We start from the raw sequence: 24,361 nt of genomic DNA on the forward strand, positions 1-24,361 counted from the left end.
GCAATTTTGCTTAATTTGCATAATTTATACTGGTTTCAGAATCTGGCTTCTGTTGGTGCAGAATGTAGATTGCAGAATTTTCTTTTTTCAACAGCATGCGCCCCAACATCTTCCTGGGCACACATGAGGGCTCCACCCAGTACAAGAAGTGGTACTATGAGCTGATTGTGGATTACGTGGAACCATTCGTGACTGTCCAGGCCACCCACTTGCGGGTTGGCTGGGCCATGACAGAAGGCTACAGCCCTTACCCTGGGGGCGGAGAAGGCTGGGGAGGCAATGGTGTTGGGGATGACCTCTACTCCTTTGGCTTCGATGGTCTGCACCTGTGGTCAGGTAGGAGCCTGAATAGGATGGTTCACATATGCCTCTACACCCCTGCTTGATCACTCAGTGCTCGATGTGCAAACTGATTCTATTGAAAGGCATGGTGTCTGGGTGATGGGAAGTGGCAGGGAAGAAAAATGGTGAAAGTTTGAACACTAGAGTGGCATCCAGCGGTACTTGGGCAATTGCGTCCCGGTCAATTGCATCCTTGGATGTTTGTGTCTGGTTTTTTTGCGTCCCAGACATTTGCGTCCCTAACTTACTAACCCATCTCAATAAGCTCCTTCAATCATTACTTGCATGTTACAATCCTGAGGACAAAATAGGTTTCTGATGAGGGGTTGCCCACAACATGCATGTTTTTTAAGGACTTATAAATCAATTTTGATGCATGCTACAATCTCTTTTTTAATTAATAAAATTGTTTTTATGAAATCTAATATGGAAATATTAGTTATACTGTGGGTTAGGGACACAAATGTCTGAGATGGGGAAAAAACGGATGCAAACGTCCAGGGATGCCAATGACCGGGACTCAGTTGACCGGGACTCAGTTGACCAGGACGCAACTGTCCTGTCACTGCGTCCAGCAAGACTTTTAATGTGGATTGCAGTGCCCTGCATAGCTTCTTGCTAAAGCTAGCAAAAGCAGAAAACAATATACCAGGGAAGCAGAGTTTGTGTGGTTTGTGTCATTTAACGTGGTGATTCTCTTTACTGAGCAGGGGGAGAGTAACTGGCCCTATTCACCCCCAGCACAGTAGCTCCAGTGACTGTTGCTGGTGTCTATCTTGTGTTTCTTTTTAGATTGTGAGCCCTTCGGGGACAGGGGTCCATTTTGTTTATCTTATTTATTTGTTTATTATTTCTCTGTTTAAACCACCCTGAGCCATTTTTGGAAGGGCAGTATAGAAGTTGAATGAATGAATGAATGAATGAATTTAACCAAGTAGTGGATTTCTCCTTTTTTTGGGTGCAGAATTTCTTTTACCCCAAATGTCGGTCCACATGTGTGCTACGTGGAATCCCTGCATGAACTGGAACTTGTATGCATGTTGCAATTTCACACAAGTACAGAAATGCACAAAAGATGGCACTGGATGCAGAATTGAGCTTGTGTAAAATGCTAGCTTTCATTTAAAAAAAAAAAAGACCAAAAAAACAAAAACAAAAACCAAGTTTCTAATCCTTCTGATTGTGAAGCTGCACTTGCAAGCAGGTGGGTAGTGCCTGGTGAAATCTCAGAAGCCAAAGCATTGGTGAACAGGATTTCCAGGGCTTCAGGGACCCCCATAGCTCCCTGACCTTCACCAAGACCAGACCAAGCAGAATTATTTATTATTTATTTAACACACATTTTTTTAAATTTATTTAACACATTTATATACCGCCCCAAATGCAAGTCCCTGGGCAGCTTACAACAAAACAATAAAAACAACAGATCAAAAGATTAAAACATTACAACAATTAAAATTTCATGCATTAAAACTATTATGCATATTACTAAAAATTGCATTATAAGCAGTGTAAAATGCACAAAGTTTCTGGATTTGTGTGATCTATATCAATAGCAGAATTTCACTTTCCTTGGCACAGAATTTGTTTTACCCTGACATATCATATGTATACTAGTCATATGTATATAAATATTCGTTAAACAAACAAACAAACAAACCCTCAGAGCACATTTAATCCTGCTTTCTGAGACTCCGTCGCTTGCATGCACAGTCCCTGTGGGGAGTATCCAAGTGCTGCATTTTTAATCTCTTGCCGCCTCTCTCTTTGGCGCAGGCCGCGTGGCCCGGCCTGTGACATCACCCGGGCAGCATACGCTGGGGGCGGACGACGTGGTGAGCTGTTGCCTGGACCTGAGTGTGCCCAGCATCTCCTTCCGCATCAATGGCTTCCCAGTCCAGGGCATGTTTGAGAACTTCAATCTGGACGGGCTCTTCTTCCCTGTGGTCAGCTTCTCTGCAGGCATCAAGTGAGTCCGCCTGGTCCTGTGGGCACAGGTGGGGCGAACAGGCGAGGCAGGCTAAGGAGCTGGGTATGTTTAGCCTGGAGAAGAGAAGACAGGACAGGGCGGGGGATTTGGTAATCGTCTCCCAATGTCTGAAGGACCGCCGTGTAGAAAGAGGAGCAGGCTTGTTCTTTCTTGCCCCTGAAGGCAGGACTTGAACCAATGGGTCGAAATGGCAAGGAAGCAGATTTAGGGATAGCCACTGGGAGGCATTTCTTAACTGTACGGGCTGTTTGACAATGGAACCTTCTGCCCCATGCAGTGGTGGGCAGTGCTCCGTGGGAGACTTCCGAGCCAAGGCTGGGTGGCCATCTGTCGGTTTCCTGCACTGAGCAGGCGTTAAACTAGGACAGGGCTGCACAACTCCCAGCAGCTGGTGGACTACAGCTGCCATCACCCCCAGCCACAGCAGACAGTAGTTGGGGTTGATGGGAGCTGTAGTCCAGCCACAGCTGGAGGGACGAAGTTGTGCAGCCCTGGGCTAGGAGGTCTCTGTGGTCCATTCCAACTCTACATTCTCCGGTTCCGTGGCCCTGGGCACAGTTGCTTGGGGGCAAGCCCTGTTGAAATCAGTTGGACCCGGTATTGAATAAAAATCCATAGGATTGTGCCAATAGGGGGGACAACTAATATTGACATATTATTAAATGCAATAAATAATATTGGCATATCCAATGGATTGGCAATAAATTGGCATACTAGTATTAAATATTGTAGCAGATGATTATTCTTGTTGTCGTCTTCTGTTTACCCTGCCTCCATTTCCTTCCCCTTCTTCTGTTGTCTTCCCTGTGTCAGATCTTAGATTGTAAGCCCCCTGGGGCAGGAATCTGTCATACTTTGCAAAGCATTGTATGCATAGATAAAAGTAAAGTTGTGCAGTCGAGTCGGTGTCGACTCCTGGCGCCCCCAGAGCCCGGTGGTTTTCGTTGGAAGAATACAGGAGGGCTTTACCATTGCCATCTCCCACGCAGTCTGAGATGATGCCTTTCAGCATCTTTCCTATATCACTACTACCCGATATTGATGTTTCCCACAGTCTAAGGAACATACCAGATGGGATTCGAACCGCAACCTCTGGCTTGCTAGTCAAGTCATTTCTCCCACTGCGCCATTAGGTGGTCCCTGTGCATAGAGAGTGCAACGTTAATAATAACGGTTAGCAAAATGCCCTTCTTCATAGCGGGTCAGGTGTGTGTGAACGGAGGTGTGGCATCTTATAAGGAGTCCTGGGGGGGTGCAGTGTCTCTCTCTAGGCCAGGGATTCTCAGCGTTGGGTCCCCAGATGTTATTGGACTTCAGCTCCCATAATCCCCAGCCCCAGTGGCCTTTGCTTGGGAATTATGGGAGTTGAAGTCCAATAGCATCTGGGACCCAACGTTGAGAATCCCTGCTCTAGGCTAGGCACACCCAGATGCATTGCGTGCCCCTTTGCTTTCATGGACAGGGGTGGCCCCTCTCACAACACACAAGCGTTTTGCGGGCTACTCCTGTGGAGAAACGGTTCGCTTAACAAGAGACCCAGCACCTGACGCTCTTTCTCTCTTTCTCCCCCTTGTAGGGTGCGCTTCCTCCTAGGGGGCCGTCACGGAGACTTCAAGTTCCTGCCCCCACCAGGCTATGCCCCCTGCTACGAGGCCCTCCTGCCCCGCGAGAAGATGCGCGTGGAGCCGATCAAGGAGTACAAGCACGACTTCAGCGGGTTCCGGAACCTTCTAGGCCCCACGCAGTCTTTGTCCCACACCTCCTTCACGCCATACCCTGTTGACACCGTCCAAGTAAGGGCCAGGCCTAGGCAGCTAGGGGACCTTTCTGGCCGTGCAGGTGCTCCCCCCGCTGATTTATTCCCGTCCCTTCTTCACAGATTGTGCTGCCCCCCCATCTTGAGCGGATCCGGGAGAAACTGGCTGAGAATATCCACGAGCTTTGGGCACTGACCCGCATCGAGCAAGGGTGGACCTATGGCACGGTGAGTGTTTGCTGTCGCCTCACCCTGGCACCGGTATGGAGAGCCTTTGGGCCTACAGCTGATAGGTCTGGGAATGCCCCTTCCTTCACCACCACTGCCCCATAGTCCCTCATGCAACAAGCTAGTAGCAAGCATGACTTGTCCCCTTAGCTAGGCAGGTCCGCCCTGATTGCATATGAATGGGAGACTAGAAGGGTGAGCACTATAAGAACTTTCCTTTAAGGGGTGGAGCTGCTATGGGAAGAGCAGAAGGTTCCAAGTTCCCTCTCTCGCAGCATCTCCAACATAGGGCTGAGAGAGACTCCTGTCTGCAACCTTGGAGAAGCAGTCTGTGCAGACGGTACTGAGCTAGATGGACCAATGGTCTGACTCGGTAGAAGGCAGCTTCCTATGTTCCAATGTTCCTAAGCTGAGCCGGGCCTCTGAATCTCAAACCCATTGCAAGTGGGAGAAGACTTTGACAGTGGGGTACTTGAACCAAGGTTTATGCTTTGCCCCTTTTCAGATCCGTGATGACAACAGGCGTTTGCATCCGTGTTTGCTGGATTTCCACAGCCTGCCCGAACCAGAACGTAATTACAACCTGCAGATGTCAGGAGAGACACTCAAGTGAGTTGGAAATTTTCCTGGAGTTTTCCCAGACAACAGTCTTTACTGGCTTACTGAGAGACTTTACCTTGAGTTCAAAGTTGCCCCCAAAAACCTACACAAAAAGTGAATTTTTAACCCCAGATATAAATCAGCCTATGCTCTAATGCGCAATAAAAAAAAATCCAAATTTTGTGTGAAGTGCTCTCTGATAGCTTGCAGGGACTTCAAGCTATGGCCGATATGTGAATGCACCTCCTCCATTCCGGAGAAGATGCGAACTAAACGCTAGGTGTGAAAAACTTCCTGGTGATGGGATGGAGGGTCGGGATAAATCGGAGGGGATCTGTTGCCTCTCAAGAAGGGGCACAATCCTCCCTGCATGTGTGGGTCAGGAGAGAGGTGAAGGCAATATGTGCTTGATTACTCAGTGGATTGCATGCCCTTGGAAAATATCCTTGTGGCAGCACTGGAGTCCAGAAAGGCAAAAGGAAACCAGGAAAAACTCATGAGGCTGAGTGCCTGTATTTATGGCTCTTCTATCCCACCTCTCTTCCCTCATGGAACTCAAAATGACAGGCATGTTGTTCCCAGGACCAGACTAGACCCACTTAGCTTCAGCAAGGTGGCTGTTTTGTGTGTCCTCAGGCCATGCCCTTGGACTCTGGGCATTGACCAGCCTGAGGCCTGCACCCAGCTTCCCCTCTGCCCGTGGAATGTCCCTTCAGCAATCCCTGGCTGACTGCTGCCCACTGCAGATGGCTTATTTTCCCACCTCTGTGTCCCCCTGCAGGACCCTGCTTGCTTTGGGCTGCCACGTGGGGATGGCAGACGAGAAGGCCGAAGAGAACCTCAAGAAGACGAAGCTGCCCAAAACGTAGGTGGCCCAGCTCCTGTCGGCAAGCAAGAGCCGGGTTGTCGCTCTCTTACAGAGAGTGCAGCGTCAGAGCCTGAGCCACACAGCAGAACTTCCCTGCCTTGAATCTCACCTTGGCTTATTAGGTGGTCTTAAGCCAGCTGCTCACAGCCTTCCTGTCCCCATCTTTGCAGTACTGGAATAAGCCTATCTTGCAGAATTGTAAGGATTGCATCAAGGTAATGCTGGGATTCTCAAACTTGGGTCCCCGGCTGTTATTGGACCACAACTCCTGTCATCTCCAGCCGCAATGGCCCAATTCCCATCGACCCCCATCCTCCTGCAAATCTGTGAACTCTGAGACCAAGTGCGCCAAGGCTTAGCAAGGGCCTCAATATGGCACCCACACCAAGGAATGTTGGGGTTGCTTGCAGATAATCACATATGTGCCCAATAGTCTGATTTAACTACAGAATTTGGTAAGGGGAGATGTTGGTTTGGTGCTGAATTTTCAGGAGAATCTCCCCCCCACACAGCCCTGTGGGGTTGATCTATACAGCCCTGGCTATAACATGTTGGTTGTTGTTGGAGACAGGAAACAGGGCTTGCTGAGCAGTTGGAGAACTCCGAAGCATCTGGTTGGGCAAACAGGCTGAGCCAGTGCTGATAAAGGAGGAGGAATACAGTCCTCAGTAGCCCAGTGGACTGGACCATTCTGTGTGAATAGGCAGGAAAGTTGGCTTTTGAGAGTCAGGCCTCGTACTAAAGACCTGCTTTGGCCTCCCCCCGCTTGGCAGGTACATGATGTCCAATGGCTACAAGCCAGCGCCTCTGGACCTCAACCATGTCAAGCTAACCCCAGCCCAGAATACCCTGGTGGACAAGCTGGCTGAGAACGGACACAATGTCTGGGCAAGAGACCGTGTCCAACAGGGGTGGACCTACAGTGCTGTGCAGGTATGTGGTTCTGAGCGACGATGCTCCATGTGGGGTTGGGATCCAGTAGGCTACTGTGGAGCAGGGTGGATTGCTTCCCATCAGCAATTTAAACCATGATGTAAATCAAGAGCAACGTCTATCCTTGATTTAAATAAAACCTGTCCATGTTTCATGTAGATACATCCTAAATAAAAGTGCTTACTGTGCTGTAACCACACAAGGTATTGATTTACAACTGGATTGAGCCTTTTCACAACCTCAGAAGGTACCCTCTAGGCCCACAACTACAGTCCTCATTATTTATTATACCACTTTTTAGCGGAAGAGTTTTCACAGCGGTGTGCATAGAAAAGAGGAAGAGGATGGTCCCCTGTCCTCCGGGGGGTAACATTCTAAAAAGCAACACGAGGGAGACTCCAGGAGCAGCCACTGGAGGGATGCCATGCTAGGGCTGGAAGGGGCAGCTGCTCTCCCACTGCTATGCACAAGAGAGGCACCTCTTCAAAAGAGGCCTCTGGGCCCCATGAGCTGGGGCTCTATGGCCTGTGAATTATTTCTCTGTATGACAACTGGGAGACAAACAAATGGATCACAGAACAAATCAAACCAGAATTTTCACTCGAGGCAAAAATGACCAGGCTCAAACTATCATACTTCGGACACATTATGTGAAGACCCAGCTCCCCTGAGAAGTCCATAATGCTGGGAAAAGTGGGAGGAAAGAGAAGAAGAGGACGACCAGCAGCAAGGTGGATGGACGGACTCTATGACAACAGCCATGAATGCACCACGGAGAGACCTTAAAGGCCAAGTGGAAGACAGAACCTCCTGGAGATAATCTATGTGGTTGCTAAGAGTCGACATTGACTTGACGGCAATCAATCAATTCATACATTATGTTCAACACATGTACAAGAACACACTTCCTCTCTGTACCCTGCATTTGAGGGGCCATGAACTCAGGTTCACTCTTAAAATGAAGGCATGTGCACTCATTCACACAAAGACATGTTCATGTGTACAGACATCTCTGTGCACGTACAACATAGTCACACATTCCGAATCAAGAAATTATATTTGTATTTCATTTTAAGCCAGGTAAATTATTGTAGCTGAAACTTTCTTTCTTTCTTTCTTTCTTTCTTTCTTTCTTTCTTTCTTTCTTTAAAATCTGATTTAAATAAAAATTAACCCAAGTCTGCCTTAAAAAACAACAACAAATGTCTTTATCCACCTTGCTGTGGAGCAAAGTCTACGAGTCAGAATGCTGGCTCGGGAAAAGGACGGATTCTCACGTTAGAACAATGAGCCCAGGGATCTTGTGGCTAAAGGCAGAGAGGGAGGTGTGAGGCAGAACTCCTAGGTACTGTCTCCCATTCTGAAAGGGAATATGCCATCCTGGGTTTTCAGCCTGGCACACTTTGTTCTGTGATGCTTGTGTGTATCTGTTGCTGTGTCTTGCGCCCTGTGAGTATGTGCAAGCGTCTTCCTCTGGTGCATTTCTTAGGACATCAAAAACAAGCGCAATCCCCGCCTGGTGCCCTACAGCCTGCTGGATGAGCGGACCAAGAAAACCAACAGGGATAGCTTGCGGGAGGCTGTGCGGACTCTCATCGGCTACGGGTACAATATCGAGCCGCCAGACCAGGAAGCCAGTAAGTGTCCTGTTGCTCCTCACTTACCCTGGGGTTGGCTGTTCTGTTCCCTTCCCTGGGAGAGCAAAGAACGGCCAACTCTTCCAGCCAGGAGAATCACATGAAATTTGTGGTCACCGAGGGTCTGTCCCAGCAGAAGGCGGCTCGGTATGTGTGCTCACGTGCGTGTATGCGTGTTCCTAAATGCACAGCCCTCCATCTGCTGCCTGAAGTGTTGCCATCCCAGAGACTCTCTGCCACGTAGTTCATCCACCCCTGCCTAGAAGGGGATGAAGTGAACGGGACAGAGGGTCAGAGGGCAACGAGGAGGCCAGTAAGTGGATGAATCCCCACTCTGCCATCTCTTTCTCGTCCTGGCCTCTTCAACAGGTCAGGACATGACCAAGACCCGATCAGAGAAGGTCCGCATCTTCCGGGCGGAGCAGTTCTATGCGGTGAAGTCGGGCAAGTGGTACTTCGAGTTCGAGGCGGTCACCACAGGCGAGATGCGTGTGGGCTGGGCCCGGCCAAACGTGCGGCCCGACGTGGAGCTGGGAGCAGACGAGCTCTCCTATGTTTTCAATGGGCACCGGGTGAGTCCGAGAGGGCTGGCTGCTGCAGCTCCTGCTAATCCTGGGGGGCCTCCTTCCTTGCCCTGTGGGGACCACTTTGCACCATCAGGTCCCTCTCACCTTGCCACCCATGGTGTAAGACCTCTGCTTTCTCCTGCCCCGCAGGGCCAGCGCTGGCATGTGGGCAGCGAGCCCTTTGGCCGCCCGTGGCAACCAGGCGACGTGGTGGGCTGCATGATAGACTTCATTGACAACAACATCATGTTTACACTCAACGGGGAAATGTTGATCAGTGATTCCGGGTCAGAGCTGGCCTTCAAGGAAATTGAGATTGGCGATGGTGAGTAGGAGGGCTTCCTGTGACACCTGGGCTCTCTGCCTCATAGGTTGGGTTTGTGAGGAGGCAGAGGACTGGAACGGTTGGATTCCTCTGCTGGCTGTAAGGAGGACGGTAGGCAGAGTTGGTTAGAGTTTGGGTGTGAGGAACCCGGACTTCTGGGATGTTTCTCTAGCTCAAGGGTGGCCCACTTGAGGCTCTCCAGCTGCTGTTGGACTACAACTCCCATCATCCCCAGATCCATCTTATTATTGGGGCGCTGAAGCCCTGCCCCCTGGGCATCCTACCAATCCCCTCTCTAGTTTCTGAGATTTCACCAGACTTTGTCCACCTGCATTGAAGCGCACGTTTGCAACAACCAGGACTAGAAACTTCATCTGAAAAGCAGGAAGCTGAATCCCACCCCCAGTGCCAGATTATGTTTGGGTGGGGTTTTCTTCCGTAGAACTGCGTAAGTTCCATAAGCCTTCTTTGTTCCCAGGAGGTGAAAGGGAGTCCTTATTTGAAGCAGCTCTGGAAGGACTGAGGGTATAGAGCGGGTTAAAGCCATATATAGAGGGGTAACGCCAGGTGTAAGGACCTGCGTTGGCCGACTGGCCTGCAGCTGTCAAACCACTCTTTTTCAGAGGGGAAGGGAGAGCCAGCAGACAGGAACAGAGACAAAGCATAGTCACAAAACGTTGCAAGAAGTCAGTACCAGGGATTGTACAGTCATCAGGACCAGGGGTGAACACGAATCGTGGCCAGCCACTACAAACAGGTCCAGATTTCCAGGTCAAGGTTGCTCACGGTCAGGGCTTGTCACAACAGACGTTGTTTCCAGAACAGACCCAGCTTTCAGGCTGCTCTAAATAGTCAGCGTGCTGAGAGTCCAGCATATCACAGCTGAGCCTTGTCAGGGAGATGCCACCGGGTCAGAGCTGGGACACCTGTTCCTTCTGTCCAGCCTCTCCGGCCTATGGCGTTCCTCCCTCTGAGCCTGTACTCTGGCCAAACGTCACTGTTGGGGATCTGGAGCAGGCACCTCAACTTCAGTGAACGCGGAGGCTTCATCAGGAGGAGGGAGGGAAGGAGGCAGAAGGGCCTGCAGGCTTGTCAGCTCCGGCTCTGCTGAGTCAACCGGAGTTTCAACCTGCTCCCCCTGCTCTGGCTCTTCATCTGAGGAATCCTCCTCCACGGTCTCCATGGGAGTCATCACACCAGGTCTCTCTCTCTCCCCACCCCCATATCACTTGTAGGCTTCATTCCAGTGTGCAGCCTGGGCTTGTCCCAGGTTGGCCGCCTCAACTTGGGACAAGACGTCAGCAGTCTCCGCTACTTCACCATCTGTGGCCTGCAGGAGGGCTTTGAGCCCTTCGCCATCAACATGAAGCGGGACATCACCATGTGGTTCAGCAAGAGCCTCCCCCAGTTCTCCCCCGTGCCGGAAGAGCACCCTCACTACGAGGTGAGTGTAGGAGGCAGGCTCGGAGACTGAGCCACGGGAGCCGGGTGTCTGAGGCCTCTTGGGAAGGTGTTCTGGAGGCAGCAGCACAGGAGAGAAGCGTGGCTTGGGAAGCGTGGCTTGGGAAGCGTGCGTCCCTTGGAAGGGATGGGGGCCCTTTCCAAGCCTATTCCACTTCCTCAGGCCTTGTGTGAACAGGGAAGAGTGTTTCTTCAGAAGCACCCCAGATTCTCCTGCAGCTGCATGATGCCAGGGAAGATTGATAGTGGACGAGCAAACTATCAAGAAAGCTCATCTGCCATTTCTAATCCACCAAGGAATTCCTGGTGAACTTCTAAAGGAGCCTCAGGACTCCCTGTACCAGGGATGGAGCCCACGGCTCTAGAGGAATCCCGATCAGGGAAGGAACTTGGCCCTCTGTGCTTCAACCACTCGAATTCTCTGCTTTTCCCCTCCCTTTTCAGGTGTCCCGGATCGACGGCACTGTGGACAACCCGCCGTGCCTTAAGTTGACGCACAGGACTTTTGGGTCACAAAATGCGGTGGTGGAACTCCTCTTCCTGCGCCTCAGTATGCCTGTGGAGTTCCATGAGAAGTTCAAGTTCCAGGCAGGCACCACACCCCTCACCCATGCCCTCACCATCCCTGAGGAGGATGTCAAGGACGTTGACCTCGACTCAGAGTTTGAGCAGCTGAGGAAAACTGCCAGCCGTAAAGAGTCTGAGGAGGCTGAGAAGGAGAAGCAGGGCCCTGCTTCGCCCACCACGCCCAAGGAGCCCCCCAAGGAGCCCCCCAAGACAGAGAATGAGAAGGACGCCTCTACAGAAAAGAACAAGACTAAGCGAGGGTGAGATGCATAAGAGATAAGCCTGTAGGCTCCTTCCATAACAAGTCCCAGCAACAGTCTAGAACAATGTAAGGCCTGGGGGCCAGTGGTGGTGGCCCCCATCAACCCTAAATGTGGCCCCCTGGCTAATTGATTACATAACAGAACAACAGCCCTGCTGGACCAGGCCCAGGAAGGCCCATCTAGTCCAGCATCCTGTTCCACACAGTGGCCCACCAGATGCCTCTGGGGAGCCCTCAGGCAAGAGGTGAGGGCATGCTCGCACTCCTGCTGTTGCTCCCCTCCAACTGATATTGAGAGGCTTCGTGCCTCTAAGGCTGGAGGTGGCCCACAGCCACCAGACTAGTAGCTATGGATAGACCTGTCCTCCATGAATTTGTCTAAGCCCCTTCTAAAGCCACCCAAGCTGGTGGCCATCATCACATCCCATGGCAAGGTATTCCATAGATTAATTATGTGCTGTGTGAAAAAGTACTTCCTCTTGTCAGTCCTGAATTTCCTGTCCCTCAGTTTCATGGAATGACCCCTGGTTCTAGTGTTGTGAGAACAGGAGAAAAATTTGTCTCTGTCCAGCCACTCCTGGTCTTACTGCCAGCGCAGCAGAGCCGATCGATCTCCCTCCCAAATGGGGCTGTGCGGCCCATTTAGGAAAGAGATCGGCCTGCGCTGCGTTAAGGCAGGGAGAGTCGCTCCGGCCCATACTGCCCAACGCAGCGCGGGCCGATCTCCTTTCCAAATGGCGCCACGCGGCCCTGTTTGGAAGGGAGACCACGCCCCCTGTGTTTGACGTCAGATGTGGGGGTGTGGCTAGCCGACCCCCTGCATCTGAAGTCAGAAGCAGGAGGCGGGGCCAGGGGGCCACGGCCGCACACAGGCCACCGCCAGCCCCACTCCACTCCTGGCTTTGAAAAGTGTGAAGATTGCTGGTCTAGAAAGACTTCTGGACCATGTGCGACAAATGGGTAATAACAGTTTACCTCTTGGGCTCCAGACTAATTGTGCCCAAGGTCTCTAGAGGTCCTTTATTGTCAAACATTCTGTGCATGTTAACTTTTCTGATGTTTTCTGACAATCTTCTACCAGCAAATGGGCATGATTAGGAGAAAAGTACCCTATTCACCTGAATCCTGAAAAGACTCATTCCCCGCCCCCACCGAAAAGAGTAGTCCCCCCCCGCCCAAGTTCTTTGAATTTACAAATTGGGGGCTGTCTTAAATTCAGAATCCTCTTCCTTTGGGGTAAATAAAGGTATAACAGGGGTTGTAAGACAGGGGTTCTTAGGATCCCCAAATGACCTTTGGCCATGGTGGCTGTGGACGATGGGGTTTGTAGTCCAACAGCAGCTGGGAACTCAAGACTGAAAGATATTTTAGCCCTGCTTTTATATAAGTATAAAGTCAGTCCAAAGCAAATTTACTGAAATGGAAATCCTACTTAGTTGAGTGGTGTTTCTTTTCAAGTAAGCATGCCTAGCATAGCAGCGTGAGAGGGAAGGAGGTACAAAGCACCACCAACTGCATGGTAACCATGCTCCCTCGACCTTCCCATTTTCCTCTCCAGATTCCTGTTCAAGGCCAAGAAGGCCACTACCTTCATCACCCCTCCTCCCGTGGTCCCCACAGTACCTCGGCTGGAAGAGGAAGTGGTTCCGGATGACCGAGATGACCCCGAAATCATCATGAACACCACAACCGTAATGGCAGCTTGGCTATTTGGGGCACTTGACTTTCTCTCTTTGAAATAAGGGCCGTATCATTTGGTCCTGATATCTAAATCATAATATTTGTGTGCCTTATTGATGTGGTTTTATGGGTATTTTATCTGGATTTTAAAAATCATAAGCTGCTTTGAGCCCCAGTTTTGGGAAACATGGGTTATACATTTTACATGCTTAAAAGACTGATCTGCCCACAGCCTGCTGTAATATGACACCCAGCTTTGCTGCTCTCCATGTTGATTGTGGAGTCACTTTTAAGGACTCACTCTTCTCCTCTTTCTCCCCCAACCTCGCACAGTATTACTACTCAGTCCGGATCTTCGCAGGCCAAGAGCCCACCTGCGTCTGGGTAGGCTGGGTCACCCCTGACTACCACCAGCATGACATGAACTTTGACCTCAGCAAGGTGCGCAATGTCACTGTCACCATGGGCGATGACAAGGGAAACATCCATGACAGGTGAGAATTAGCCCAGCCTGTGATGCATGGCGGAGTCATCGAAAAAGGATCCTGAGGCCCACGTTTTGCCTGACGAAGTGGGGAGGCTGGGGAGGAGGGCATCTGAGCTTGGCTGGGTCCTGGAGGTGAAATTTAGACTCCTCAGGAAGAATGGTTGTCAGGATTCTCAACCACTTCTCTCTTCCACAGCATCAAGCGAAGCAGTTGCTACATGGTCTGGGGAGGGGACTTTGTCAGCAGTACCCAGCAAACCCGGGTTAGCACGGTGGACCTGGTGATTGGCTGCCTTGTGGACTTGGCAACAGGCCTTATGACCTTCACGGCCAATGGGAAGGAGGTCAACACTTTCTTCCAGGTGAGTAGGGTTACAAATGTTCATCGCATTCGTATTGCAGGTGAGCAGGCCACCTCATTGATGGGTTGATGGAGGGTAGGATGCTCATGGACTTTCGGCTCTATTCATCCCCTTGCAGTAGCAATGTGGTGCCTTTTTGTAGGGGCAGCCTCTCTTTTTCTATGGGTTCCACTGGGTTTTCTTACAAACCTACCATCCACCCTCCAGGTGGAGCCAAACACCAAGCTGTTTCCTGCTATCATTGTTCTCCCAACAAGCCAGAACGTGGTCCAGTTTGAACTGGGAAAGCTGAAGGTAAGACTTGCCCCACCCAGAATGTATTAGGTTAGGAGTTCCCAAACCTGGGCCCCCATATGTTGTTGGACTACAACCCTCATCATCCCCAGCCACAATGGCCAAAGGCCATTGTGGCTGGGGATGATGGGAATTGTAGTCCAGCAACACCTGGAAACACAAGGTTGGGAACCCTGGGTTAGAACAGAGGGGAGTGTGCAGATGTGACTCCCGGAACAATTATTCTGCCTTTCCTTCTCCTCCTCCTGCCAGAATATCATGCCCATCTCTGCCGCCATGTTCCGCAGTGAGCGGAAGAACCCGGAACCCCAGTGCCCACCACGGCTCATCATCCAGATGCTGACACCGATGACCTGGAGCCGAATGCCCAATGAATTCCTGCGGGTGGACGTCGGCCGTGTCGGTGAACGGCATGGCTGGATGGTTGAGTGTACGGACCCGAACATCATGATGGCCCTCCACATCCCTGAGGAAAGCCGGTGAGCTCTCCAGCAACCCCACTACAAGAACAGAGCTGAGGAGGCCAGGTTCTGCGTGGAGGTCATGGTGGACGGTCTCTGGGGCTGGGCCATGTCACCTCCGTGGCTGCAGTGTGATGCACAGCCCAGCCGTTCCACTCCCAAGTCCTGTATCTCCATGGGATTGGATAGCCATTGGCATGGAACAAGTAGTCCACCTGATTGGCTGGCTTCCAACAGTGCTCATGAGGGTAACCCAGGGGAAAAGGTGCATCCCTTTCCCAAGACACTTCTGCTCATGCTGTACCGCAGGGGCAGACAGAAATGGCAGGATCTGTTTGGTAGATAGATCTGAAAGATTTAATCCTGTGTTGAAGGAAGTGCACTGGCTGCCGATACATTTCTGGGCAAAATACAAGGTGCTGGTTGTTACCTATAAAACCCTAAACAGCTTAGGCCCTGGGTATTTAAGAGAATGTCTTCTTTGCCGTGAGCCCCACCACCTGTTAAGATCATCTGGAGAGGTTCATCTGTGGTTGCCGCCAACTCTTCGGGCGGCTACTCGAGAACGGGCCTTCTCCGTTGCAGCCCCTGGACTTTGGAATGCGCTTCCTGTTGAAATATGAGCCTCCCCATCTCTGGCAACTTTTAAAAAGGCACTGGAGACACATTTATTCACCCAGGCTTTTAGATTTATAGTTTTAAATAATTTTAACACTGGGTTTTACATGTTTTTAATCTTTTAAATGATTTTAATTGTAAACCGCCCAGAGACGCAAGTTTGGGGCGGTATAGAAATATTTTAAATAAATAAATAGACAGATAGATAGATCAGTCAGCTAGACCTTGGGAAAGCTTGGGGAAATGGAACTGGGAGTGGAGTTTTGTGTGGGAGCAATGTGAGCTCCACAGGAGTGCCAAAAACAATTCTCTGGGCTGAGCACAAACTGCCTGTGATCTGCAGTTTTGCAGCTGGCACTGGTTGCTGGATCTTGGGGTTCTAGTCAAAATCAAAACAGAGCCTTCAAGCCTGAAGGGCATCCGCTTTGCATGCAGAAGGACCCAGGTTCAGTTCCCATCAGCCTCTCCAGGTAGGGCTGGGAAAGACCCTTGTCTGAAACCATGGAGAGCTGCTGTTAGTCAGTGCAGGGTCTGTAGACCAAGGCTGCACAACTCTGCCCCCCACCCTGTTGTTGGACTACAACTCCCATCACTGGGATGCTGGACTAGATAGGCCTTGGGCCTGATCCAGCAGGGCTGTTCTTATGTTCACCCCTCATTAGCCACTGTGGCTGATGGGAGCTGTAGTCCAGCATCAGCTGGCGGGCCAAAGTTGCGCCAGCCTGGTGTAGACACTACTGAGCTAGGTGGGCCGATGGGCTGTCTCGAGAGAAGGCAGCTTTCTGTCTTCCTCTGGTGACTGCCTACCTGTGCTCTCCAGCGGGAAGCGACTACCCACACGCGGCCTCTTCCTGCCCCCTTTTCAGGTGCATTGACATCCTGGAGCTGTCAGAGCGGCTGGACCTGCTGAAGTTCCACTCGCATACTCTGAAGCTGTACTGCGCCGTGTGCGCCTTGGGCAACAACCGGGTGGCGCATGCCCTGTGCAGCCACATGGACGAGTCGCAGCTCCTGCACACCATCGAGAGCAACCACCTGCCCGGCCTCCTGCGCAGCGGCTACTACGACCTGCTCATCAGCATGCACCTGGAGTCGGCCAAGCGCTCCCGCCTCATGATGAACAGCGAGTTCATCGTCCCCATGACAGACAATACCAAGAGCATCACCCTCTTCCCAGACGAGACCAAGAAACAAGGCTTGCCCGGGGTGGGCATGAGCACCTGCCTGCGCCCTCCGCTGCACTTCTCGGACACCTGCTTCGTCAGCACCAGCTCGGAGCTCTACCAGCTGAGTCCTTCCATCCCTTTGGACATCCTGAAGGTCAAAGCCATCAACATGCTGACCGAGGCTGTCCAAGATGGCGGACAGCACACCCGCGACCCTGTAGGGGGCAGCGTGGAGTTCCAGTTCGTGCCGGTCCTCAAGCTGATCTGCACCCTCCTCATCATGGGCGTCTTCGAGGACGAGGACGTGCGCCATATCCTCAAGATGATCGAGCCCAACGTCTTTAGTGAGGCCAAGGAAGAGGAGGAAGCGGCGGCAGCTGCCGAAGGGGCTGAAGAAGGAGAAGAGCTGATGTTTGCGGAGGGGGAGGGGGAGGAGGAGGTGGTGATGGAGGAGGAAGAGGAGGAGGGGGCAGAGAAAGAAGCCGGAGGGGATCAGAAGAAGGAAGGTGAGGAAGGCGAAAAGCGAGAGCTGAAGGCCATCGAGGCCGGGGAGGCAGAGGCCAAGGAGCAGGAGGAGGGACTGGAGGAAGGCCTGCTGCAGATGAAGCTGCCTGAATCTGTCAAGCTGCAGGTACGTTTTGTTTCTTAACCACCCAGATCAACATGCCCAGTCTCACATCAGGGCAGGAGTTCCCAGCTCTGAATACCCAGACCTTGTTGGATCACAACTCCCATCCTCTCCAGCCACGATGGCCGAAGGGCATATTTGGGGTCCCAAGGTTGGAACCCCTATGAGCCAGGTCCTGCTCACAACTAGGCTCTGCCCACTGAGTGGCACTGTGGAGGAGAGCTGGTCTGGTGGTAGCAAGCATGGCCTGTCCTCTTATCTAAGCAGGGTCTGCCCTGGTTGCATAGGAATGGGAGACCTGATGTGTGAGCACTGGAAGAGATTCCCTTTAGGGGATGGAGGCGCCGCTCTGGGAAGAGCATATAGATTCCAAGTTCCCTCCCTGGTGGTATCTCCAAGATATGGCTGAGACTCCTGCCTGCAACCTTGGAGAAACTGCTGCCAGTCTGTGTAGACAATACTAAGCAAGATGGACCAATGGTCTGACTCAGTATATGGCAGCTCCCTATGTTCCTATGAGTCATCCCCAAATACCATTTAGGAACATAGGAAGCTGCCATATACTTGAAGACGCACCTGTTTTCCCAGACCTTTATCTGAGACTCAATTTTTTAAAAAATTAATGTGTTATTAATGTGTTTTTATCTCTTATGATTTTATCTTTTTATGAATTTTAAATGTGTTATGTTTTTCTGTTTTTAATTCTGTACACCGCCTAGAGATTTTTATACTAGGCGGTATACAAATTCAATAAATAAATAAACAAACAAACAAACAAACATACTGAGTCAGACCATTGGCCCATCTAGCTCAGTATTGTCTACACAGACTGGCCGCGGCTTCTCCCAGCTTGCAGGCAGGATCTCAGCCCTAGATGCCAGGGAGGGAACTGAGAGCCTTTTGCGTGCAAGCAGGCAGGTCCTCTTCCCCGAGCAGCCCCTTCCCTAAGGAGAACAGCTGGCAGTGCTCACACATGTGGTCTCCCATTCAAATGCAAACCAGGGTGGACCTTGCTTAGCAAAGGGGGGCCATTCACACTCACTACCACCAGACCAGCTCCCCTACCCGCCCAGCGTGCTGCCTCTGGGTGCGGTACTGCTGGACAGGAGGTCCTCCCCTCCGCCCCTCTTTCCCTTCCGTCCAGCTCTGATTCCACCTCCCTCTCCCCACCCCGTCCCACCCCCTTCCTCCCTCCCTCCCTCCCTCCCTCCCTCCCTCCCTCTCCCCACAGATGTGCAACCTGCTGCAGTTCTTCTGTGACCGGGAGCTGCAGCACCGTGTGGAAGCCATCATTGCTTTCTCGGAGCGCTACATGGACAACCTGCAGACCAACCAGCGCCAGCGCTACAACACGCTGATGCTGGCCTTCACCATGTCGGCGGCTGAGACTGCTCGGCGCACCCGGGAATTCCGCTCACCTCCGCAGGAACAGGTATGGGGGGCTGGCTTTGCATGGCGGGGGGCGGTGGAATTGGGTGTGGCTGCAGTTCTGGGATAGGGAGCGCTGGCTAGAGCTACAGTCCGCAGAAGGTGCAGTTTCTTCCTGCCGTGTGCAGATTTTTAGAAGCTGATGTGATTACCACAGCACACTTGGGGAAATTCACAGGAAGCTGAAACCCTGCTGTGTCTGCCGCCTTTTCCAGTTTCTGAGTGGGACTGGCCTTGTTCCTTGCAGGTGACATTGCCGTCGTGCCGAGGTTTTTAGATTTTCTGCCTTTGGAAATACTTCCCGTGTTAATGGCTACCTGTGGCAGAGGATTCTGGGGCATATAGCTCACGTGTGCACTGGCCAAGCCCGTGGCTTCTCCGTCAGCACAGCGGAACTGAGACTCTGTCCTGGAAAACATCCAGCCCTCTGTTGTGGCTGTGCATTGCAGAGAATGATCAGTAGTGGGCCAGCAATCTTCCAGGCAGCTTGCTTGCCCCCCTTCTCCTTGCGGAGCCCTTAAAAGGCTCCCAAGGGTGCTTTCCAGATTAGTCCCTGCAATGGGGGTCATGTCCTATCTCAGAAGTGTGCTTCCACACTTCCTGCGTCGTGACACCGCAGTCTCTACGCTGTTAGCAGGGTGCCATTCACATTCCCAATGCCTTGTTTCAAATTTACTCGCTGCGATATAGTGCTAGCACATTGTCTATCCAGCGTTAAAAGGTTGCTGTTTTTTCCGGGTTGTTAGTTTCTGGAAGACTGCTCCCCCTGCTGTTTACGTTTTGAATGCGGCTTGCCTGAATGGAGGCGTGTTGCTGCTGTTGAGCAGCTAGGCTGGAAAGCACCCAGGAACGCTGTGGGTCCCCCAGCAGAAGCTGCTGTCACTTCTGACACTTGCCCAGCAGAAGTCCATTACATTTTCAAATTCAGTTTCCTTTCCAAGTTCAGAGGCACATTCTTCTGACTGTGGAGTTACACATTCAGGTGTGGATCTTGAAGGTTTGCTGGTGTATTCAACACACAGCTGGATCACTCAGCATGGACGCATCCATAATGAGCAAGCAGAAGGCTGTTATGGTGCTGAGCTGCACTGCAGCAGAAAGAGCTAGGTTTGCTGCTGATTAGTTTCCAGCATTTAATGCCAGTGCATTGCTAGGTGCTGTACAGAACCAAGAGCAAAGTCCTTGCCCAGAGGACAGACAGGCTGCGCCCTGCATCTGCCACAACCTTTCTCTCCTCTTTGCCCCAGATTAACATGCTGCTGCATTTCAAGAACGGGGCTGATGAGGAGGAATGCCCGGTACCCGACGAGATCCGGGACGAGCTGCTGGAGTTCCACACCGACCTGCTGTCTCACTGTGGTAAGGAGCACCTCCCCGGTGCAACCCCACTCTCATCACCACACACCCCCGAGAGCCAATTTGCCCATTCCGCAGAATGAGGCGGTGGAAGGCTGGACTGTACCACTTCAGACTGTAGGTGGAAAGGGAAGGGTGTCCTGCATGAAAGCTCCGTGCATGTCATCAAGTAGCCTACGAAAGAGAGAGAGAGGGCTCATCTACTCTGCACGTTCCCCAACAGGCATCCAAGCGGAAGGTGAGGAAGAGGAGGAGGAGGAAGAAACATCCTTCCGCCGGCGGTTGATGAGCTTAGTGGAGAAGGTGGTGAGCTTCCGCAAGAAGAAGGAGGAGACAGAAGAGGAGCAGCCCCAGGAGGAGGAGCCAAAGCCCAGTGGGTGCAACAGAAACGTTGTGGGGTAGGGGGAAGAGAACCACGGAGGGGCTGCTTTGCCAAGAGTTCAGGGGCAGAGCCACCAGCCAGGCTGCCAGTCAAGTCACTTCAGCCTCAGCAGCCATCTCGTGTGGGATCTCCTGTTTTCTTACTAGGACCTCTGAGATCCACCCCCTGGATCCAGGTGCAAAATGGTGTATCTGGGCGGAACCAGTTCACTCTGCGCGCTTTGAACCCTATATTGCCTGTGTGCTCAGCCTGGTCATCCCAGGCCAGCAGGGGTTGCCAGACTCTGGATTGCAACTCCCACCATCCCCAACCACCATGGCCAAAGGAGCTGATGGGAGTTGTAATCCACAGGACGGCAGTTCCGCGGGTGCTCTGGTGACTGCTAACCCTATGGATATCTGCAGAACAGATGCTCCCTCTCACACCATACCTGAGTCTTCACGTCTTGTTCCTGATTGGCTCAGCTCTCCAGTACATCCTGTCCTCTCTCTCCCCAATCATGCAGGCACTCTGCAAGAGCTGATCTCGCACACCATGGTCCATTGGGCCCAGGAGTCCTTCATCCAGAGCCCCGAGTTGGTGCGGGTCATGTTTAGCCTCCTCCATCGTCAGTACGACAGCCTCGGGGAGTTGATCCGTGCCATGCCCAAAGCTTACACCATCAACGCCAACTCGGTGGATGACACCATGAGCCTGCTGGAGTCCTTGGGCCAGATCCGCTCGCTGCTCATCGTCCAGATGGGGCCTGAGGAGGAGAACCTGATGATCCAGAGCATTGGGTATGTGCCTCCATCTCCTTGAACTCTCCAGACTCAGAGGGGATATCTTACAGTGCTCACTCAGGTAGTCTCCCCTTCAAAAGCAGACCCCTGCTTAGCAAGCAGTTCATGCTTGCTACCACAAGACCAGATCTCCTTCCCACCCTTTAAAATTATGGGTTTCCAACCTTGTGTCCCCAGGTGTTGTAGGAGAACAACTGGCCATTGTGGCTGGGAATGATGGGGATTGTAGTCCAACAACTTCTTGGGAGCCAAAGTTGAGCACCCCTGGTGTCAGCGCCTCAGGCCGGTCTCTTCCATCCTCGGCCCCTTTTCTCCACTGAGCTCTTCACCTGCACTCCCTCTTTGTTCTCTCCACACCTGCTGAACTGGGTCATTCTACTGCAGCTGCCTTCCCACCCAGCTGAGCTTCCATCCCTGGCATTTCACAAATTGTTGCCTTTGCCCCACGCCCCACAGTCCTGCCCCTCCTGAATTGCTCTCTCCCCACACTTGTTATCAGGCCCATAGCCAGGGCGGAGGCTTGGATGGGCCTTCCTCCACCCACCCACCCACATTTCTCACTCTAAATTATTAGGAACAACATAGGAACATAAGAAGCTGCCATATACTGAGTCAAACCATTGGTCCATCTAGCCCAGTATTGTCTTCACAGACTGGCAGTGGCTTCTCCAAGGGTGCAGGCAGGAATCTCTCTCAGCCCTATCTTGGAGATGCTGCCAGGGAGGAGATTTGGAACCTTCTGCTCTTCCCAGAGCGGCTCCATCCCCTGAGGGGAATCTCTTGCAGGGCTCACACTTCTAGTCTCCCATTCATATGCAACCAGGGCGGACCCTGCTTAGCTATGGGGACAAGTCATGCTTGCTGCCACAAGACCAGCTCTCCTCTCCAGAGCTATTTACAAACAAATAATTCTTAAATAACTGAATGTTGGTTGCACTTAGGACTGATGAGGGCCAGATAAGCTCCCACACTATCCACCCCCCCCCAAAAAACCCCTTTAGGCTGGCTACAGGTTTGCTTGTTCTCCATTTCTCCCCCACCCCACGTCCGAACTCCCCGTACTTGTTACCCTGAGATCCTCCTGATGCAAAGCTGTATGCCTGCATACACGTCCACAGCCTCTCTCCCCGCTGCTCACTCACAAGCCTTGCTCTCTGTATGAAGTGTTCTGTAACGTTCAGCGGCTCACTGCCACCTGTTTCTTTGTGGCAGGAACATTATGAACAACAAAGTCTTCTACCAACACCCCAACCTGATGAGGGCCCTGGGCATGCACGAGACGGTCATGGAAGTCATGGTGAACGTGCTGGGAGGCGGGGATTCAAAGGTAAGGGAGCTGGCGTGCTTCATGCATGGGGGCTGCTCATGGAAGACGGAGGCTGGGTCAACACAGGCAGCAGGACTGGGTGGTAAAGTGGACTGACTTCAGGATGGATTGTGCCACTTCAGATTGCAGTTGTGCATCACAATTGTTTTTTAAATGCTTCTTGGGACTTTGACACACACCAGGCTTTACTGGGGGTGGGGGGGGGCTTTACTGCGAACTTGAAGTTGTCCCAAAAAACCAACACAAATAGTGGATTTATTTTTTTTTACCCCGGATATAAATCGGGCTACACTCTTAGCATGCTGTGAAAATCCTGAATTGTGTGTGAACTGCTCCCAGATAACTTGCAGGGACTTCGGGGTAAATCTTGTCGATATGGGAACGCACCCCCTCCATTCCGAAGGAGATCTGGGTTAAAGGGCTTTAAAAGCCCAGTGCAAAAAACTTCCTGATGTGCCAAAGTATCTCGAGAGGTAGCCGGTAGGCATAGCCCCATCCCCAAAGGGACAGCCCCTCTTACTCTGCCAGCAGCAGGGCTCAAAGTAGCCACTTCTGGTTCCTCAAGCATCCAGCTCGAGCCAAACAGCCTCCAGAGAAGCCAAGGATAAAATATCAGCTCAACGTTAAGGCCCCAGCTTTGACTGTTAAGTGTAAAAACATCCCACGCTTAGTCATTTCTTGTTATCAGAATTACCAAATTTCAGCTTTCAGAGTGTCCTGCAAGTACCTTGGCCACATGGGGTCGTACCTTGGTCATGGGGTCAATTGAGGAGCCCCCTGTTTTGGGGTGAGAAAGGAGAAGACCTGAATATGTGCAGTTTTCAGATTTTTCCAGTGACTTATATCTTGGCTCCCACGTAGTTAGAATCTCGGTGTTCTAGGCCATGTGGAACTGGCAACTTTGATATCCCCATCAGCCCACCCGCCCACCAGCCAGTCAGTGAGGCTCCAAGTGTCTTTATCCATGGAGCCATCTTGGGCCAAATGTGGGTGATGGCCAGGGGGTGAGGCATTCACAAAGACGTAAAGGAAGCTCTCTGACCCCTGAGCAGGAGATCCGCTTCCCCAAGATGGTGACCAACTGCTGCCGTTTCCTGTGCTACTTCTGCCGCATCAGCCGCCAGAACCAGCGCTCAATGTTCGACCACCTCAGCTACCTGCTGGCGAACAGCGGCATCGGGCTGGGTGAGCCACCGTGCTTGGGGCAAGGACTTGGGGGATGGAGCTGCCCTCCAAAGAGCATTTACCCCCAAGGATGGATTTACATGATCAGGGCAGGATGGAGTGGGGTGGAGTGGGTTATTGGGAAAATAGCCAGTGACAGACAATATCCCACCCCACCCCCCTCAGAGACCTAAAGAGACCCTCACAAGGCTCTCTTCTTATGAGGGTCTATAGTCATACCACTTTGGGCATACTAGGCAAACAGGTTTTGCAGGTTTCTAAAGTTGAGTCTGTTCCTTCCTTATCACATGCATCTGGTGTCACAGTTAAAGGGAGGATATTCCTTGGTCTTAAGCACCATTCTGTAACATTCTCATTTACCGCACATTAAATATTTTATTTATTTGTTTGTTTGTTTATTTGTTTATTTGACATTTCTATTCCGCACTTCCTCCAAGGAGCCCAGAGCGGTGTACACAGTTAAGTTTCTCCTCACAACAACTCTGTGAAGTCAGTTAGGGTGAGAGAGAGAAGTGACTGGCCCAGAGTCAAAATATGTAGACACAGCTTGAGATCTCGGCTTTTTTATAAACTACCCCAATCAATCCCTTTTTGATTTTTTAATGATTATTTTTAATCACGAAATTTCTCCAGAACTGCATTTTACCTCCTATGCAGATCCCAGTGGCTC

At 51.6% G+C, this 24,361-nt stretch overlaps 1 protein-coding gene and 1 long non-coding RNA gene across 2 annotated transcripts in view; one reads left to right on the forward strand and one right to left on the reverse strand.

Annotated features, from left to right (window-relative positions):
- RYR1 (ryanodine receptor 1) overlaps window positions 1-24,361 on the forward strand; it is a 122,723-nt gene that overhangs the window by 34,206 nt on the left and 64,156 nt on the right. Inside the window, exons 18-41 of the mRNA XM_053267249.1 lie at window positions 95-336; window positions 2,119-2,311; window positions 3,909-4,125; window positions 4,212-4,316; window positions 4,822-4,925; window positions 5,698-5,781; window positions 6,558-6,717; window positions 8,207-8,354; window positions 8,724-8,926; window positions 9,071-9,245; window positions 10,481-10,689; window positions 11,151-11,533; window positions 13,094-13,226; window positions 13,549-13,709; window positions 13,899-14,064; window positions 14,272-14,358; window positions 14,611-14,837; window positions 16,304-17,234; window positions 18,463-18,663; window positions 19,907-20,018; window positions 20,239-20,388; window positions 20,903-21,176; window positions 22,392-22,506; window positions 23,559-23,691. Coding sequence (XP_053123224.1) covers window positions 95-336; window positions 2,119-2,311; window positions 3,909-4,125; window positions 4,212-4,316; window positions 4,822-4,925; window positions 5,698-5,781; window positions 6,558-6,717; window positions 8,207-8,354; window positions 8,724-8,926; window positions 9,071-9,245; window positions 10,481-10,689; window positions 11,151-11,533; window positions 13,094-13,226; window positions 13,549-13,709; window positions 13,899-14,064; window positions 14,272-14,358; window positions 14,611-14,837; window positions 16,304-17,234; window positions 18,463-18,663; window positions 19,907-20,018; window positions 20,239-20,388; window positions 20,903-21,176; window positions 22,392-22,506; window positions 23,559-23,691 — 4,913 coding nt within the window. The remainder of the gene's footprint in view (window positions 1-94; window positions 337-2,118; window positions 2,312-3,908; window positions 4,126-4,211; window positions 4,317-4,821; window positions 4,926-5,697; window positions 5,782-6,557; window positions 6,718-8,206; window positions 8,355-8,723; window positions 8,927-9,070; window positions 9,246-10,480; window positions 10,690-11,150; window positions 11,534-13,093; window positions 13,227-13,548; window positions 13,710-13,898; window positions 14,065-14,271; window positions 14,359-14,610; window positions 14,838-16,303; window positions 17,235-18,462; window positions 18,664-19,906; window positions 20,019-20,238; window positions 20,389-20,902; window positions 21,177-22,391; window positions 22,507-23,558; window positions 23,692-24,361) is intronic.
- Window positions 2,273-4,029, reverse strand: LOC128332668 (uncharacterized). The gene is made up of 3 exons (XR_008310715.1): window positions 3,876-4,029; window positions 3,401-3,472; window positions 2,273-2,385 (listed from the first exon to the last, which is right to left on the reverse strand). It is a non-coding gene; the product is annotated as an uncharacterized LOC128332668 (long non-coding RNA).

This window comes from Hemicordylus capensis, chromosome 7 (assembly GCF_027244095.1).
Source record: "Hemicordylus capensis ecotype Gifberg chromosome 7, rHemCap1.1.pri, whole genome shotgun sequence".
In the NCBI taxonomy this organism is placed as follows: Eukaryota; Metazoa; Chordata; class Lepidosauria; order Squamata; family Cordylidae; genus Hemicordylus; species Hemicordylus capensis.